This window comes from Oenanthe melanoleuca, chromosome 4 (genome assembly GCF_029582105.1).
Source record: "Oenanthe melanoleuca isolate GR-GAL-2019-014 chromosome 4, OMel1.0, whole genome shotgun sequence".
NCBI classification, from domain to species: Eukaryota; Metazoa; Chordata; class Aves; order Passeriformes; family Muscicapidae; genus Oenanthe; species Oenanthe melanoleuca.
In genome coordinates, this window is record NC_079337.1 from 14,159,459 (window position 1) to 14,178,777 (window position 19,319).

At 39.3% G+C, this 19,319-nt stretch overlaps 1 protein-coding gene across 1 annotated transcript in view; it reads right to left on the minus strand.

The window, feature by feature from the left end:
• Positions 1-3,099: 3,099 nt before the first annotated feature.
• The window catches only part of PTPN13 (protein tyrosine phosphatase non-receptor type 13), a 108,830-nt gene continuing 92,610 nt past the window's right edge, over positions 3,100-19,319 (minus strand). Inside the window, exons 31-48 of the mRNA XM_056490408.1 lie at positions 18,548-18,909; positions 18,160-18,334; positions 16,706-16,864; positions 16,317-16,488; positions 16,003-16,213; positions 15,427-15,497; positions 14,732-14,793; positions 13,793-13,949; positions 13,291-13,467; positions 11,950-12,032; positions 10,715-10,770; positions 9,498-9,598; positions 8,236-8,384; positions 7,554-7,644; positions 6,543-6,880; positions 5,802-6,017; positions 4,949-5,011; positions 3,100-3,941 (exon numbers count right to left, since the gene is read on the minus strand). Coding sequence (XP_056346383.1) covers positions 3,861-3,941; positions 4,949-5,011; positions 5,802-6,017; positions 6,543-6,880; positions 7,554-7,644; positions 8,236-8,384; positions 9,498-9,598; positions 10,715-10,770; positions 11,950-12,032; positions 13,291-13,467; positions 13,793-13,949; positions 14,732-14,793; positions 15,427-15,497; positions 16,003-16,213; positions 16,317-16,488; positions 16,706-16,864; positions 18,160-18,334; positions 18,548-18,909 — 2,724 coding nt within the window. The 3' untranslated portion in view covers positions 3,100-3,860. The remainder of the gene's footprint in view (positions 3,942-4,948; positions 5,012-5,801; positions 6,018-6,542; positions 6,881-7,553; positions 7,645-8,235; positions 8,385-9,497; positions 9,599-10,714; positions 10,771-11,949; positions 12,033-13,290; positions 13,468-13,792; positions 13,950-14,731; positions 14,794-15,426; positions 15,498-16,002; positions 16,214-16,316; positions 16,489-16,705; positions 16,865-18,159; positions 18,335-18,547; positions 18,910-19,319) is intronic.

Genomic DNA, 19,319 nt, shown 5'->3' on the forward strand with positions numbered 1-19,319 from the left:
TCTCACAGGAGAGGCTGGTGTGAGGCGTCCCACTCCACCAATTATCCAATGCCCAGAAGTTGTGATAGATTCATCATTGTCAAACATAACACCTTCATCAGTCAACGCTCCACTCACTGGACAGGTCACTTGAAATTGAATGGGACTTTCCTCCAGAAGGGATTTTCCAAAAGACGGAATCCAGAAGTTTAGTTTACCTCGAATTCCAACCCAGTGGCTGTGCTCCAGTTTGCAGCAAACACTATTCAGAGCCATCTACCATGGGAGCTTATTATCATGTATGTGTAAGTCTGTTCTTCATTGTCTTTTCAGTATATCCAATAAAGCATTTATTTGTATCAGCCACTTTTTGTCAGCATTTTCTTTCCCAGCGTTGAGTTGGCCTTTTCTTCTCTGCTGGCTCATTCATTCATTTATTTGCTACTTTGCCCAGCCAGGAGAATGTTATTCTCTGAATGAATATTTGGAGAATGAACACTCTTAATATTCAGAGCCCTTGTTATGCTGCCCTCTTGAAGCTGCTTAAATGCTGAGTAACATTTCCCTGAATTTACCTCTGAAGTCAGCTGCACTGAGAAGGCAGCACAGGACAGATTCTTTCTCCACTTCAGCTGTACCAATATTCACAAGCACTCGATGTTTGCCCCAAGTAATGTCTTGTCTATCAGTGGTTGTTACAAATTCAGACTTCCATCCAGATGATGGTTCTTTTTTCCCCCCACACAGGTAGTTTTAGAAGGACTTCAGTTGTAAGGAAAGAGGCTGCTCAATAGCATTCAAGTAACAACAGAAACAAACCCTCAAAACAGTTTCCAAGGAGCAGCTGAAATTCTTCCTTTGTTGCCCTTCTCTTGCAGGCTAAGACCAGCAAGGAAAACAAAGATATGATAAACTACTAATGGCACAGGGCTGCTTATGTGGCAAAGTGTTTGTGCTTCTGTCAGCTAATTCTGGCTGGAAAAACAAAAAGATCCTTTCTCTCTTGGGTTAACAACAGCATCAGTTCTTTAATTAGAACTATAATGGATTATATATCAGTTTTTTTCCCTAGTCTGGTAAACTTCCGGCTAAAAATCCTATATAAAGGAAAACCCCTTTCAGCTGGAGCATGTCCTGGATGCTTATTCAGCAAGACATCCCAATTCTTAAAAAAAAAAAAGCCTCTCAAATATAGGCTGGAAATCATGCAGTCAGCATAGTAAGAAAGCACACAGCAATTTTCCTTTCAAGAAACTAGGCTTCTCATTTCTAAAAAGGGGGCACAAAGACTTTAAGTAATCTAGTCCTTTGAAGAAAAAGATGAGCATTGGTGCAGATTTCCAGCCAGATTTTCCACAGAAACCAAGTTTAAGCCATCCCACTGCATAAGCACATCCATTTTTTTGTAGTGAGTCTTGAGCTGTGGGGTCTGTTTGAACCAAGCTGACCACATCAGGGGTCACAGAGGGGAAGTTCCACCTGCATACCAGAAAACAGACAACCTTCCAGTGTCCTCAGCGTCAGACTATAGAGTATTCAATCTTTATTCAATATTCTATTCCTTAACATTGAGACAAAAACCCAAAGAAATTAGAGAACTTCACAAAAGAGGCCAATGCCACCTTTCACCATACATGCATGATTTCTCGGAAACACCTGAATGCTTTGTGTGTGTGCATGTGTTTCCTTTTTCTTTTGTGCTTATCTCTTTTTTTTTTTTTGTGTATGTGTGTGTATTTGTCCTTTTTCTGAGGAAGGGGAGGTTAAGTCAAGTTAGTTATCCTCTGCTTTTTTGTGTGTCCACCATGAAAATGAAATTTGGTATAACACATCATACCACAGATCATCATCGTATCTGTTGGACAAGCAGCAAAATTTGGAACCTTTTCCTGATTTGTGTTTCCCATAAACTGTAATCTAATGCAATCTGTTTGTGCTGTACTTGGCTCCATGCAGCACGTTATTCAAAATCTATTCCTGTTTCTACATTGTTTGGCATGTACCTGAAAACATTTAAAAGAAGAATTTAACTGCCTTAACCATACTGTCTGTTTACCATAACACATTTTTTTGTTTTTAAAACCCAGATATGCCCAAACCCTCTGAACTCACTCTTTCTGTTAAAGCAGCAGCAATGTATTAACTAGCTGTGTTTACTTACTTTGCCTGTATACAACTGCTGTCCTGAAAATCTTCTGTCTTCAATTTATAGCTCCTTCATATAGGTATACTGCCAACATGGCTAATCAATTTGCCTCTGCTTCTATCTACACAGAATTAATTTTCCTTCCTCAAATTATGCTGTTCTGAAAAATGCATGATTTTGCTGTTATGCTGGAGGGAATAAAATACACAGTATTACTGACAAGTGAAAAAGGCTCTTTTTAAAGTCATACTATATAGCAAGACAGTGATTGCCTCAGTTTTGGGACACTGGAATACTTTGGCCTACTATTTTGAAGAGTCAGAACCTTGAATAATAACCAGCCTCTGAACTTACTTCCACCACTTCAATGCAGAATGCTGTTAAATTAGCACTTTTACACCAGTCCTGGCAGAACAAAAGCTTCAGTTCTGGCAAGGATTGCTGGGACAGGAATATTGCCCAAGCCCTCGAATGGCCACTTAAGGCTGATGGTATTTATTCACCATCCAAGGCTCCCATAGAGCTTAAAATTAAAATTTTCTATCAGAACAGTTATGACTGTTTACAGTAGCACTAAACCACTGAGCTACTTAGAATCTGATATTGTCACTCCAACCTCAAGCCTGGTTGCCTAGTCAGAGAGCAGAGTAGCTCACATTGTTGTCAGAACATTGCTGCAGCAGGGCAAACACACCCCCCAAAAAACTGATATGGTCTCAATGTCCAGATGTGCTGAAAAACAAGGAGGCAGGGAAAAGAAACCCTTCTTTTTACCATAGTGAAAAGAAACTCTCCAGAAAGGAGCCCACAGTTCTGCCAGATTTTCCAAACAGATACTGAAGAACAGAAGGACACTGAAAACTTAAAATGTCGACAGCCCTTATGTCATAAGGGCAGCAACCACAAGGAATTATGCTGTGGGAGGCCAAGTAAAATCAGTCACATAGACACAAAAATACCCAGACCCACTGTAATCAGTGTACATTAGGTATATTTTTATTTACAGAGTAGAGATGCCTAATCAATTATAAGGTTAGACACCCAATAATTCAGCTTTTTTGTGTAAAAGTATATAAATATATACATGAAATTCTATGAAGTAAACATTATTAACTGTGATACAGTTAACATTCACTACTGTCCTTATGCTAACAGGTATCTCTTAAAGCTTAAATGCTGATTTCAAGATACCCTCTATAAAATAACTGCAATTGTACTAGAAGGGCAAAAATTCTGTGCCATGAACAAGCTTTCAAAAGAGACTAGTAAAATGTCTTTGTAATAAAGTTTGCCAGGATAAAAATACTGCCTCATCCCTCCCTCTTCCCCACCCTGTAAGAAACAAGTACCCCAAAACAGTTGCAGAATTGCAGGAAGTAGTACAGGATTACTTTTTTCTTCTTTACTTTTCTTTTTAAATTAAAATATTTTTATTTCTGTATTTTATGACATATTAAGGAAGCTGCAAAAAAATGCAGTTTTATTAAATATTGTTATACAAAAATCTCACATGTGCATCCATGGGGCTGAAGACAATAGTGGTATTGTATGAGCTATCCCTTTTCCTCAGAATTATATATACCTTATTTGGAATGATGGAGAGACTTTATAGAAAAGACACTGGACAGCAACTGAAGAAAGGGATTAGAAAACTATTGGCAGGACAAATAAAATGCTCCAGAGTCTCTCAACCTCCTTGCTTCCTTATTTTAAATGCAACTTCTGGTTCAGTATTTTATTTGTCTCTCTGTTGTTCTTCGTGCTGGAGACGGTTCAGGACATAAAGGACAACTTGATAGCAGAAAATGTACTGATCCTGTAAGGAAAAGGAAATTACAGAACATGTGAAAAATGCCTGCACCACCTAAGTGCTCTCACTTGCACTTCACAGTTGCATAGCCCTTTCAATACTAATTATACTATTAAGCAATAAAACCACCACCACCATCAAATCCCAATGAAAACAAAAGACCCCTAACAACAAAAGACCCCTAACAAACAAAAAGGCCACAGTGGAAAAATACACAACCTAAACTTAAAGCAAATACAGGCACTCCTCTGTCACTAAAGATATATTTCATATGGGACATTTATCCTTCTTTCACACCAAAATCATACCTAAAGGAGACTAGGCACTTTAGGTAAGTAGAAATGAAGACAGCAAATGAATGTCAAAGACTTGCATCAATGCCAACTAATACAGAACTCAGAGGACAGTGGAACCTCTTACCTTAATCTCAGTGATAGAGGTGTGGGGGCTGATACATGTTTTGGGGTGTGAGGTGGGGATGGGGCTAATAGTTTACTGGTTTGATTTAATGTTTATTTTTTTACTATGAATTCACAATTCTTCCCCATTCAAAGAAAAAGTGCAGATTTTAACAAGACCTTGTCATGACCATCTCTGAAGTTAATTAGCTCTAGATCCAGATTACTCCTAAAAGATTGAACCTCTGGCTGAATATCTTCCCAAAGGAGATCTCAAGACATCTTTGATAGTATCAGTTATTCACAGCAGCTAGTTAGGCCTTCTCTTCAGTTTGTAATGCAACTTTAAACCAAAAAAGCTTACCTGATCTCCTCTACAAAATCATGCTTTTGAAGATGAAAACTCACAGGTTTTTTTTAAACACAGATCAAAACAACGCAGTATGTTAAAAATGGCTTGTGTTTATAAATGTTAAATACATCCTGCAACTAATTTGATTTAATTCTTGTGACACTAATGTCACATTACAGTGCACAAAGACAATTGGTGTTGTGCATCATGAAGTTCTCTGGCACTTCAGATGGTTCAGTGAATGCCTGGGGATCCAGACTCACCTCTGTCTGAACCATTCCGTGTCTCTGCAGACGCATCGTGCGCACCAGGTCCGAGATGTCAAACTACCAAAACAAACAGCAAGTTAAAAATTCAAAAAAGACAGATATGCAGAACAAAGAAGCATCCCCAGCATCAAAACAGGGAATAGAACTAGCTACATTAGTAGTGAAACAAATAATTCACTATAGCCTATGTTTGTCTGGTAGGTAACCAGCATGTCTCTGGGCAATCTGGATGTGGCCCTACATCACACTCCCCCTTCTCTTGTTTTCTTTCTGTACACAGGCCCTCTTGCTTACTCTTACTGGGAGCTAAGCAAGCAGAAAAGAGCCCCTTGGTCCAACCTAACAAAACACCTTTTATTATATATTTATATAGGTCTATAGAGTCCTAGATATTCAGAGGGTGCTTAGAAGCTCCACTGAGCCAAGCATGATGCAGCTCCCCCTCTCTAGAAATTCACTGGAAGATTTGCTACCTGGGGCTGCTGGAGGACAAACATAAGGAAGCTAGCACCCTCCTGTGGATCACCCTAGGAATCATATCCCTGGTTGTGCTGGAAAAGTTAATTTACACACCCCTTCCACCAATTGCCAAACCCATCATGGCAACACCACTTTTCCCATGACATGTGCCAGAAGTCCACTATGGTAGAACATGTCCTTGAAACATACTTCAAGTGGCACCTGGTTGCTGAGGTTCTCTGAGCTAAACCACTGAATATTAGAGCTCTCCCCACCTGGGACCACCAGCAAAGAAACATGGTATTGCCAACAGCATGCTCTAAAAGTTTTCACGGATTCAGTGGAACACAATTCCAGCAGGTGAGAAGCACATCCCCTGGATACTGACCTCGAGGTCTCTGCTGATCAGCCCCAGGACCACATCTATGCAGATGAGGGTGCCCGACCTGCCAATGCCTGCACTGCAGTGGGTGATGATGGGCCCCGACTTGTGGACGTGCCGCATGTAGGAGATGAAGGTGAGCAGATCATCTGGCTGGGAGGGGGTGTCGTGGTCAGGCCAGGCAATGAAGTTCAGGTGGGAAATGTGCCTCACTTCACCTGTCTGAGGGTCAAAAACAGCACCACTGTTTGGCATGTGGCAAGAATAAAAAGAAGGAAATTGAGTTCCCAAAGGAAAGTCTCAGAACAGAGGGATTTGCCCAGTGAAGGTGCTCTGTAATTCAATACAACAAGGGCTAAACTGGAAATAACTAGTAAGTAATTTAAAAGTGTAAGGCTCACTGTGCAGACTGAGCTGATCACACAGAGGAGTCAACCAGCCAGGCTGAATTATTAGTGAATTTCATATCCCTACATATGTTTCTGTGGCCAATGCGAGCCAGAATGTAGAATCTCATTAATGTAATGTAATCACAGCCTGACTCAAATGCTCTCTCCTATAAAAGTCACAGAGCAGCACAAGCTGCAATGAGAAACAACTGCCCAGTAATGATCACTGGGCAAAGAGGAGAAGCTCTGGGTTGCCTCTTGATGTAATGCAAGTGAAAGCAGTCAAGCCAGAAGTATAAGGATAAATATGGCTGCACTCAGAAAAAAACTCTAAGCATGCAGAATTAGATTCACTCACCTGAATCTCTTGGAGCTCCAGCACTCTGATGATGAAGCCCTTCAGCTGCTGAAGTCTCACAAGAGCAAGGCGTAGTCTGTCATTGATCATGGTGGTTTTATTGAGCACATCTGGCCAGTAACGCTGACACTTTATCTTTTCTCCCTCGACCTCCTGAGTCATCATGGCAATCACAGTACAGTTTTGTTCCCAAACCATTTGCCAGAAATCTGCTACAGTAGTCGGAAGAGGTCCTTGGCATGCAATGTAAACAAACTCCTCATTCCCCACGGGCATGCGAATGAAGCTGGCATTGATGTATCCACCTTCAACCCCGAGGGGGACTCTGGTGGTGTCATCTGTCATCCCCACACAACAGAGAGACCTCATGTTAGGTGTGCACATCATCAGCAATAGGTGTGACATTCATGAAATACAGTGTTGAACTGTACACACTGCACTTATCTCCATAGATACTTCCACAGCTTGCTTTAAAAGAAATAAATCACTTAAATACTTAATTTAGGGCACTAATCAGTACTTTCAATAAAGGAAAGTATGTCTGCAGGAGAAATATAAATCAGCAGACAGGTGGGATAAGCGATTTGAATTGTAGGAACTCTGAAAAACAGAGGTTGAGTTTTTTTCACATAGAGCTAACCTCTGTCAGTTCTTACTTCTCAACACCTAACAAGCAGAATTTTATGGCAGGAAATTTACTGACAACAGTACACGTTTGTTTTCCTAATTCTGCATGGGTAAAGCTGAAAAAAACTTGTCTGGCTCCACTTGTATACATCATTTAAGACACAGGATCTGCTGAAACAACTGAAAGTCTGTGAACATCCATGTCTACCTACCACAGTACAGTAGTATATGGCTCTCTGATCTTAACCTGCTTTATAAATGCTTGCTTTATTTTCATCCTTACTAGGATTAGGGATCAAACCATCCCACCTCTGATCCAATCTATCTGACCATACAAATGGTGACAGAATATCAACTGTGAATTTCAAATGAGTTAGGACTTACAAGGAAGTATGTTTTTATATCTGTTCTTTCTCCTGTTCTCCTTTGCTTGTCCAATCAAACATTGATCCAGAGGTTTTAACTCCTGAAGGTTCTGTAAAGAAGAAATTACCTGTGCATTAGGAAAGCACTCATTGGTAATTAGAGTAAGAGTGGTTATGTTATCAAGTCATTAACAAACAGAATAATTACAAATCAAATCCTAATATGGATATGCAAAATAATGTGGTCACAGGAAGGAATCTTTTATACAGCCAAGAAAATGAAATGAACAAGAAATGAAATGAAAAAAGAACCCCAAACCAAACCCTACATACTATCAGTAAATATTTCATCTCATTCTCTCAAAAAAGAGATCATGTAACATGGCTGACTTAAGACTTTGAAAAGACACATTTCACATTCAGCAGCTGGATTTCACAATCTTTGTCTATGCCTGTTTACATCATATTCAATTGGTAATTTACCAGAAGCAAGAATGATGTAAAAGTACTTATGAACTGAATTCAAACTGATCTCATCTCTCAGCAGCTTGTGGGAGAAGGGAGCAAAGTCTTTGGTGTTTTTTTCACTTCTTTTGAGCTTCCAATTAAAGAGCTGTGGTATTGCAGGCAGTGATGATCCAGCCATTCTATTTTTGTTTCATACTGGGAAAAAGGACTTTAAAGGACAAATAGTTACTCACTTCAATCTCTTTAGAAGGGACTCCCTGTTCCAGCAATCCACGCAACATCCTAATCGCTGCCTTCAATTTGGCTCCTGAATATTTGCCTCCAGGGAGCACATTCACAGCAGGCAGTGCAGAGATCTCTTCATCTCTCACTAGGGGGAAATCTAGCAAAAGATATAAATATAAATAAAGAGCTAAAACCAGGGAAACATAAACTGTAGCTCACAGTTGGATTTGCATGTTGCTGTTCACCACTACACTACCTGTTTTCTCTTGCTCCTACACACCAGAGAGAACACACAGCTCTCCTCAGTTTGACAGGCAAAACCAAATTAACTAGCAAAACCAGTAAGACAAAATCAGCTCTGATGAAGCCAGTAACTAAAGGGAGTATTGTCCTGAACTTCCAATAAATACATTGAAACTAACATCAAGTACATTTAAAATGTAAGTTCTTCACACAATTACCTACAAAAATGGGTGGACACACAGAGGGATGAATTCAGAACTCTCCTCATTACAGCCTGTGACTTGTTTTTAGCACTAATACCCAACATGTAAACAGCATATCTTACAATTATCACTTGGAAGGACATTTTTTTTCCAATACAGCTTGCCTACCCATCAGGCCTTCAGTGTTTTTCTGAAGCACAACAGAATTCATAAACCAAGAATCTCTCTGGTATTGCAATTAGAAGTGTCTTAAATCTACTGACTTAGTCTGAAGTATCACATAGATTATCCTTTTTTCTTTTAATGAATGCAAAGGACTGCTGTAATATGAACTTCAGGAACTGACATTTCTAATGCTATCTCAAAAAAGTGAAGACTAAATTCTGCCAAACATATCAACATGCACAGTTCCACTCTGCCCCATTGAGCAGCACTGGAAGAATGACAGTCAAGATACAAGTAGTGCCTAATCTGAGCATGGGGTAGCTGGTATGTAAAGCACACAATATATCAACCTAATCACAGTCAAACATATATTTATTGCTACAGCTTTTGTGAGACAGATACAGAGGAAGGAAACATTTCAGCTGGTCCCAGCTCTTCTACAACTACAGACACGATGTTGCCAATACTTGTTCCTATTAGCTCTCATACACTTATGACACAAAGATGTAGAGATCCTTCCCAGTGCACTGCTGAGCTGTTAGATTCCTCCTTGTACCTGCCATGACACCCTCAAGACATATCCAGGACTTCTCAAAATTCACTTCTGTCTATTCAATATGATTCTGAAGTTTTCCACTGTTGATGTTAAATGTCCTTGCCTTTATTTACACGCTCCTGGCTGACTGATTCAATCGGCAGTTCATCGCTTCCCCACGTGATTTCCTCATCTCCCTGGCTCAAGGAAGGCTGTGGAGGGGATCTATAAGAGGACAAGGTATGGAAGTAAGAAAGAACACCTAGAACGAACACACTTGCACCCTAGTTAAAAAAAAACACCCCACCAGAAAGTAATTTATGGCTACAATTATTTCTGGACTGGACCCCCAGTGATCTCAAAAACCTAACTTTTTTATTTTTTTGCCCCCCCTTTTTTTCTTTTTTACATCCCCAAAGGGGATCTGAAAAAGGGAACATTGGGAAAAGAGCCACAAATATACAAATCCAGTAATAACTACCATGCAATTATTTTCCAAAGGCTAAGCAATTAAATAGCATCCAATAGCAGATTTGTACCATTGATACAATTCACTACACTTGAGTATCTATTTTCAATTGCAAGTTTTCTAGCTTTGTTGAAGATACTGTTGAATGTATTAAGTATTTTAGTTCATAATGTCACTGCTTGTGCCAAATCAAAACCCCAAATTTCCCACAAGCTTAACAACATAAACTCATATATATTTTCAGTGACATTTCACTTAAACTAAAATTTATTATTAAAAATTATTTCACTAAGAGAAACCACCTTGAGAATATCCAAAGTTCAAAGCGGCTCAAAGGGACATCTAGCTAGCAACTTGGTCAGGCATATGCTTTGTGCTCCATGGAAAAAATAGTAAGCCCCAGGCATCCAAATGGGAGCTGATGGAGCAGAGGAACCCTACACTAGAGCTGCAGTGGTTTAAAACCAGAAGATGCAACACTAATGAAGCTTGTAATGATTTGAGCTAAAAACAGCATTGTTTGAATGTTTTTTTCACATCCAAGTACCAAGTTGTTAGCACAATGCAAATTATTATTTGGAGACATCTGAACACAGTCCAGTTACTTGCTACAACCATGTATCAAAGGAACAAATAAATCACATAAAGCTGATTAGTATTCAGGCAAATTACAACTTTTAAAGTAAGGAATAGACAAAGAGAAATTCAACAAGACATTGCACAGATATTTTATTTGGTTTTGGCAGTGGTTTCTTGGGTTATTTTTGTTGATTTTCCCTCATTCCAGCATATACTTCAGACTTCCAGACTTTACAGGTTTGCTTTCAAGCAACACTAGAAAGAGTTGCACTCAACTAGAAAAGAATTCTTACCTTTCTGGCACAGCTTTTACTTCACAATAGTCTTCACAACCATTTACATGTGTTGGCTAGAAGAAGTATTTCAAAACACATTAAAACACATAGTTGCAACATACTGCAAATTTTAAACAATTAACAATTACAAGGACTATTTCTGAAGGGTGCTAAGTTCAAAGCAGCACATAATGGAAGACTTTCCTCTTTTAGACATCTCATTAACCCAAAATAACAGAGGACAAGAACACTGAGCACTTGGAAAGATACTCTACTGTAACAAGGCCAAAAAGCTATACTAAAATGAGTCACAGCAGCAGTAGAGTCACCTAAGCTTTCCTCAGTTGGCTTTTTTTTTGTTTTTAATACTTAGAAACCCTTTGAGGTAAGCCTGATAGTGAAAACTTCTGCCTCAGAACTGTGAAGCCACAGTTCCTGTACTGAGGATATGTAACATAACAAGGCACTACCTCTGACACACACTCTATTCACACCTTCCTCAGCACACCAGGAAGACTCAGCACAGAGGAAGGCATTTCCATCCTTCTTCCAAGAAAAACTCTACCAAAAAATTTATACTTTTTAGGTTGACTTAATTTTCCACACTGCGACGATTTTACTTGTGGCTCTCCCTAGTGTAATTGACACAGAGCCAGATTCCTGATTTGATTTTCAGCTCTATTAACTGGACAGAAAGCTGCAAGAGCCAGGATGTGCTGAAGAGACAGAGTTCTGCTGATTTGAAACAAGAGACAAGACCCAGGCATCCAGTGACAGACGTAAAAAGGGACACACAATAACATAGAGCAAATCACATATAGAAGTTATTCAAGCCAATGAACTTATCCCACCAAAATGCAGCAGGAGAAGAAATTTCAAATCCACATTTTGGACAGTAAAATCTACACAACATTCATTTTCACTGTGACTGCTTCCCTTCTTTGAGCAGGAATCACTGAAATATTTTAGATTAAAAAGCTGAAGGAGCATTAACAAGGTAGTTTATTACCACCCTTTCTGAAAAAAAAGCTGATGGACTTCATATGATGTGTAAAATAACTATATGCTCTGTTCTCTTATACAGATAATTTATGACAATAATATGCTATTTAAAAATCAATGTTTATATACCATTTAAAACTACTACCTACAGTGATGTTCTTATTTAAAGGACATGTAAGGTTATTTCCACCAGTTCTATCCCAATAAGGAAAGAAATTAAAAGAGCACATGCCATCTTCTTGCCATCCTACCTCTGAAAAATCTTCAGGTAAAGATGACCCATCGCAGTCTGTGTCCTCAGACTTATCTTCTGCCATCTTTCCATTCATCTCTACTGAACAGGAAAATCAGGGGATACAGCATAAACACACCAGAAAATGCCCAGGAGCCACCCTCTCACAGATGTGAATCCTGTTCCACCTGTCTGGCACTAGACAGGGAATACCAGAGTATCCAAGATACACTTTTTAAGGCCCTTTGCTACCAGCATGCTGGGAAAGAGCTCTTACTGTATAGATAACCAGACTTTAGGTTTCTTTATTTTATAACTGGAACAGCTGCCATGATATATGAGGTTTGCACAAAGTACCTGTGTCACAGCATAACTGGTGGACGAGCTGCAGCTACTAAGTTATCACATTCCCTATGCCAGTGGTTTTTCTGGAATTCAGTTAGATTTAGACCAGCAGTAGCTCCAAACCAGGATTCTACTCACTCTTTGTACTAATAAAATGTAATTAGGACATGCCAGATAAAACCTGACTTGTGTGTCTGCTATGAAAGCACTCTGCTGCCATGTCCTATGGATTCAAATAATCTTCAGCAAAGGACAGCCTACAAGAAACTTTAGCTGAGACCCTGGCACAGCCAGAAACTCAGTGATCCCTGACGTCTAATGCAGTGACCAATGATAATAACCCATTGACCTTGAACTCATGACCTGAAATAATTATAATTTTGGAAGGTGTATCTTGAGTTTTAGAAGCAATCTCTACAGAGGTAGCAAGCATCTTGAATTTTTGGAGCATGCATACCTAGTGTGACACCACAAAGGAACTACAAATCCTACTCATCACTACATTTGAGTTAATAACAAGTGAAACTGAGGAGACGGAATGCAGGAGAAGAAAGAAGTACAGTCAGAAGGAGACACTGAAAAAAAAGTCATTCTTTCTTAAAGAGACAAAGCAGGTTGGTAAATTGTTTGATTTTGAGAGATCGCAACACATTTCCAAGTTGTGCAATGTGAAATCAATGAAATGCTTCAGCATGCCAACATGACTGCAGCTGCAGGACCAGGTACCTAAACAATAGGAATTTCACTCAAGAGACAACTTTAGAATACGGATAATTTTCCCAGATTACTTAAAAACAAAATTCAGATTTTTCAAACCAGAACCTCTCTTATTACACTTCATCTCAAATTCATGGTAATCAGCAACTATTTGTCTGTGTTCAGCTTGGGAAACTTCCAGTTTAGACATCAAATCAATGTCAATCAACTCTCTTGTTGACAAATCAACTGCTTACTTGGCACCTTGTTTCAAAGCGTTTTGCTGTCAGTGACATTCTTCTTCAATGGCTTGCATTACCTGGCAGATGATTTTCTGATACAGCCTTCTTGAGATGTAGAAGGCTCTGAGCCTCTGAAGTTGCATTATTCTGATTTAAGAGATTCTGGGCTTCCTCATCTACAACATCCAACAGATACTGGACAACTTCATTGTGGTCATCCTCGTCATAATACTCATCATCTGGAACCTCTGCTCCTGAAGGCAAACAGTGCAAAATGACAAGTTTTCCCAGTATGGAATGGTTTGGGAGAACCAATTTAAAGGGGCAGACACATGACATTATTTCTAGATGTTACCATTTTTTCCTTTATTTCTCTCTAACACAAAATCCAATTCCTATTAATCTACTTTCAACATTAGCTAACTCCTGTAAAGCAAAGCACAAGACTTGGAAATGATCTCCTAAAAGTGACTGCCAGCCTAACATTTACTTTTTTCAGCATATTCAACCATGACATGATTCTCCTGCACTGATACAATAAAGACAGAATAATGCAGTCCCTATCTCACCTCCTCTTACCTGATTTGTCAATGTGTTTAGGAAAATCTGACATTTGATTGCTAAATCCAAGGGAAGGTGCATCTTCTGCTCCTGAGAAGTTCATTAGTGCTTTTGTGTGATGGATATTGTTTTCTGTATTTCCCTGAGAAGGTCCTAGGATGCCATTGCCATTGACCTGAGAAAACAAAGAACAGTAAAAATTACCTCTTAAAGAGCCTAGCAGTCTGTTGAGGCAGCAAACAACCACTAACAAGTTCTCATCTCTCCTCAGCAACAAATAAAAATCTCTATTCATATTTGAGATACTGGGTGATGAGTGGGAAGTTTTACATGACAAGAGCAAGTAGAAAAAAGTTAAAGCAATTATGAAATAAAAACATGCTGATGAAGCAGCAGCTTCTACAAGAGAACACATAGTAGTATTTAACATTGTTATAACCCTTATAAAATGTAATCACGCTTCAGTACTTTTGGTCCCACAACACAGGATTCCTAAGGAAAAACTAAGGGAAAAAAAGAAAGAAAGCCACTTAGCAAATATAATATTTTAGTTAAGTTTTGGTTATATCTGGAGGAAAAGTATAAAAGGGGAGAGTGATTTTTACAATAAAGAATTCTCCTTCAGATGCATAAAGGAGGTCTGTGTCTCTTTGCTCCCCATTGCTACATGAATTTATCTGCAGAAACTGTGGATGGAATGGAGGGTTCTGGATGATAGCCTTGCCTCCTTCTTATAAGACAATTTGTCTTTCAACAAAGCAGTGCCAAAAAAAAAAGCAGATCAATAAAAGAACTTGCATATTTATTATGGTCACCACTTATTCATGTCAACTGATAATAGTGGGTTTGTTTACTTTGATCAACAGATTGTTTAATTCATTTATTTAGTTTTAAAAGTGTTTGAAGTAGATTTTTTTATCTGGTTAATGATAACAGGAACAAGAGAGGAGCATTTACCTTGGGCCCATAAGCATCAGTTGACTTTTCTGTTTTATCACAGGCATCACCACAGGAACAACCTAAATAAAAATGGGGGAAAAACAACAACTTTTTCTCTGAAATTAAATTAGCCCCTATAGATTATTTTTATAACAGAAGCAAAGTATTTAATACTATGTTACAACAGGAGTAGCCTTGTTTTCTGTGCATTGCCAAACTTCATCTGAATAACTATACTTCATATAATGGCTTTTTGAATGTTTTGTTTGATGAAAGCATGAATGCTAATACAAGTAACCAACTCAAAGCAAAGAGAAATGTTGGCAGATAGTTTAACAACTTACAGTGGAAACGTGCACCTTTGAGAACGGTGCTGATTCCCTTTTCCTCAAAATGCACAGGATACAATCCCACAAACACCTCTCATTGACTACTATTTAAAAATTTTTAAGTATTATCTGACATCTGGGTCCTTCTTCAAAGCAACCCTTCTGCTCTATATTAGAGAGGATTTCTAAACTACACAAGAAATTACGTAATAAAGACACTATTGCCAAATCTCTTGTCATGGAGCTTTTAGAGGAAAGATCAAGCAAACTCCTGTTGGAGCTGGTCACAGTAAGACTAGGATAGTAACTTACAGCCCATATCAGTTCCTTTTTTTTTATAAACAGGTGCATTTCACTTGCTATGAGTAAGCACACAAATCTTACCATTAGGTTTCATTGGCCATGGACTTGAGTTCTCAGGGCTTTTGGATTTTGGGAACACTGCATGACCATCTCTGTGAAAATATATATTTACAGGAATATTTATTAAAAAAAAAATCTGACAGGCATGTAGTTCCCTGGATCCTCCTTCCAGCCCTTCTTGCAGATGGGTGTCACACTGGTCAACCTGCAGTCACCAGTGAGCCAGGACTGATGACAGATCATGGAGAGTGGCTTGGTGACCTCTCCATCCATTCTCACAGACCTGTGAGTGTCCAAGTGCCACAGCAGGATCTGACTAATTCCTCCTGGATTGCATGGGGTCTATTTGAACACTTGTAGTCCATAGCTGGACACAGCCTTGTGTTCCTAAGAAGCACAAAGCACAGCAGGTACCACACACCCTTGTGCTCCACTGTAGCACAAAAGCTGTGAATTTACTGACCCTTTCTGTGGAGTCAGTCCTCAGCAACACGTGGTGAATTTCCTGTCATACCAGGAACAGGCTTTACCCATATACTCATACAATCATGCAAGAAAAACAAAAAGTACAGGGAAGCATTTGCTTCCAGAACACACCTGGTTGCTTTGAGCACCACTGTTGGAAGGCATGTTTCCAGCATTCTTTTGGCTTCTTTCAGAGTCATTCCTTGTGTGCTTACTCCATTAATGTAATGGATAATATCTAGTACATGGAGACTCTCCTCTCTGGCAGCAACCGATTTGGGGAGGATGTCACTAATATACACAACTTGATAAAGGCTGTCATGGCCCCCTGATAACGACAAACCTTGGCAGGGAAAGAAGGGGAAAACAATAAAAAATTAAGGTTTCTTCATAATTGAAGGGGAAGATTTTTCTTTAGGGCAAAAAGCAGACTAATTCCATGTTACCTAGCTCCTCCTTATGGCACATGAGTGTAATGTCAGGCAGCAAATGAGGCAGCACTGGCATCTTTGGTAACTCCAGAACACGACCTAGCACTAATCTGACAGTCCTGGGGGCAGCTCGGAGAAAGCTGACTGCATCAGTGTGGCTCATGTTAGTGACATCGATGTCATTGACCTGCAACAACAAAAGAACACAGGCTAGGTCCCAAGTAAGGCAGCATTACTGAGGAAACACTTGCTGCTGTTCTCAACTGCTATTGAATCATGGCTTTTATAAGGTGTGTGCTTTTGTCCTTTAATCCTATTTGACTTGGCTTACAGCTCACTTTTTTTTGGGTTCAAAGTTGTCTTTTCCATGCCATCCCTGCACATGAAAACATTAATTCTCTCACTTTTATCAGCCGGTCCCCAGGCCGCAGTCTCCCGTCGCTTTTGGCAGGATCCTGAACGATGTCGTGGATGTAGCAGCCAACACTGTCATTACCTTTGGTCACTGTAAAACCCAGACTGCCCTTTTCTGACTTTGTCAGAGTCACTCGGAGCTCCACTTCCTAGGGGGACAGAACAGCACTTCACAAAACAGGCAATCAGGTGAAATACAAACATTTTACTGAATTTAAGACAGCTGGAAGCAGACAGCTGATTTACCTACTGATTTAACAAGACATATTTCTTATCAGGCTTAGCTTAGCTGCTTCTAATAAGCATCTCTAGCTGCTTCTAATAAGCATCTCTAATGAGTTCAGATGGAATCAAATAATGTTTTGCATGGAAATAACATGGGGCCAAAGTCTATGAATCAAACAAAATTTTGAAGGCTCACATCAAAACTCACACGTTACTTTACCCTTATCTAGCCGCCACATGTAAGAAAGGCTCTGTATTTTTAAATATCTCAACACATCCATAATTATTCAGAACAAAATAAGTGAATGTATTTTCCTACAGTGAGACACAATACCATAGAACTTATCTCGAAACTGAACATATGCATGTGTTTTGCTCATTTTAATTTGCATGAATTTTGATTTGAAAGATATGGATCTGCCTCATTTGCATTAAAAAAGAAACATAGTGCATCAAGAAGAATGGAGAAAAACTTCTGAAGAAGGGATAAGAAAAATACAGTTTCTTGTCAAAATGGAGTGTTGGCTACAACAGCTTTATAACCTGGAAGATCCTCACAACTGAGATGTATCAAGATTCAATTTCATTTTTTTCAATCTTTGAACAGATTATGTGAGGATATGGAAGTCTCTTCTGATATACAAGATATTTCTGTGGTATCAAGAAGCTTTTTCAGAAGAGCCTCAAAAACAGACTCCATCTTGCAGCAGAGCAGGAAGTTTTTTGGATTCATAGTTAGAAATGCACTTAAGAACAGGGTCTTCTGATGTTCTTGATGCCTCAATTTGTCTTCTGACCTCTGAACAACAACCCTCTAAAACTAAAAGAGCAGAAGCAAGATATCTGCCATTTAAGCTTCCTCTGAGAACATGGTTGAAAGGTAGGTAAATATTCCAGGATGAAATGACCCACAAAATGGACACATCCACATCCACCTGTGTACACATGGACGCCTCCACATACACAGAGGGAAATGTATCAGCTCTTCAAGAGCCCACACAGAAAATACCTGCAGATACCTGATATAAGCAGCTGCCATTAATGGATTACAAATGGCAATGTGCTATTTATAAGGCACACACCCAGATTAGTGCAAGTACAACCTACAACTATCCCACTTGTAAATTAATGTGCCTAATTTCTATCCACTCTCAAAATCACAGCTAAAACAACCACAGCAGGACATTTATGCTCCAGAAAGACAGAAATAGTGTATTACTGGCTCATATTCTTCAGCATTTTTTTCCAGCTGGGTGAGTAATGAATCTATTTCTCCCAGGTGTGAAGTCAGCTCAGAGACAGGAGTAGAATAACAGTCATTTATTAACATGGACGTGGTAACATCAGGTACAGTTCTACAGGTTGGGATCACTGGCAAATCCAAAGGCACATCACTACAGATAAAGCAGAAAAAAAAAAAAAAAAAAAAAAAAAAAAAAAGAGAATAAGTACAATGTGGCTGTCATCCATAAATTAATATATGAACCAAGGCTGACTTTATGCAGATTGAAAAAGCAAACCAAAAGAAGCATTTCTATGAATAGGTGCAAAAAACTTCTCTCATAAACATTTCTGCAGGATGATGAGGATCACTATCAGCAGCATACCTGTCCTCAAGCTCTGCCTTGCAGGGAGCCTCTTGCTCAGGATACAGGATGGTGCGAACAGCGTCCACCTGACCAGGGTGTGCCTCATACTGACTCTGTGCCCGTGCCTCAGCTTCACCTGAGCTGTGGTACAGCCCAGAACTCCAGCCAAGGCCCACTTGGGCTGCTGACTCCATCATCTCCTCATCACCACTTCTGCTGCTGTCACTGTAGCTGTCTCTTCTGGAGGGAGATTTTAGCCTTTTCTTGCTCAGATCAGTAGTTTCATTTTCATCTGAGCTGTCACCTTGCTCTCTGTTTGATGGACCAGAAACTTCTCTGCTGACCTCTGGAAAAACTTGTTGGGGCGAATGGATGGGGGTCTACAAGAGCAAAAGCATTTAATTCATCATAATCCAGTTCTGATGATAAAAGAAAATTTCAAAGACTGCATAAAATTACCTAAAACAAGGAGTCAGTGGCTACTAACTGAATAGTTTCAAAAAGTTCAATGCAACTTGGCCAAGACAAAGTGTGCAAAACTTTCAAACTTAGGGTGCTAAAAACCTTTAAATCCATCTAAGGAAAACAAAAATACTTGAGCTTCAGAAAGTCTACTGTGAGATGCTTTTAAACCATGCCCAGCAGTCCTCTATGCAACTACCAAGAAAGCCCTTGCAAACAGAAGCTGAGACTCACAGAGCTACTGAAGTCAAACCAATCTCACAGAGAAGGGAAACAGGGAAGCTGTCAAACAAAAAGCAACAATAGCAGACTACAAAAACTAGGATAA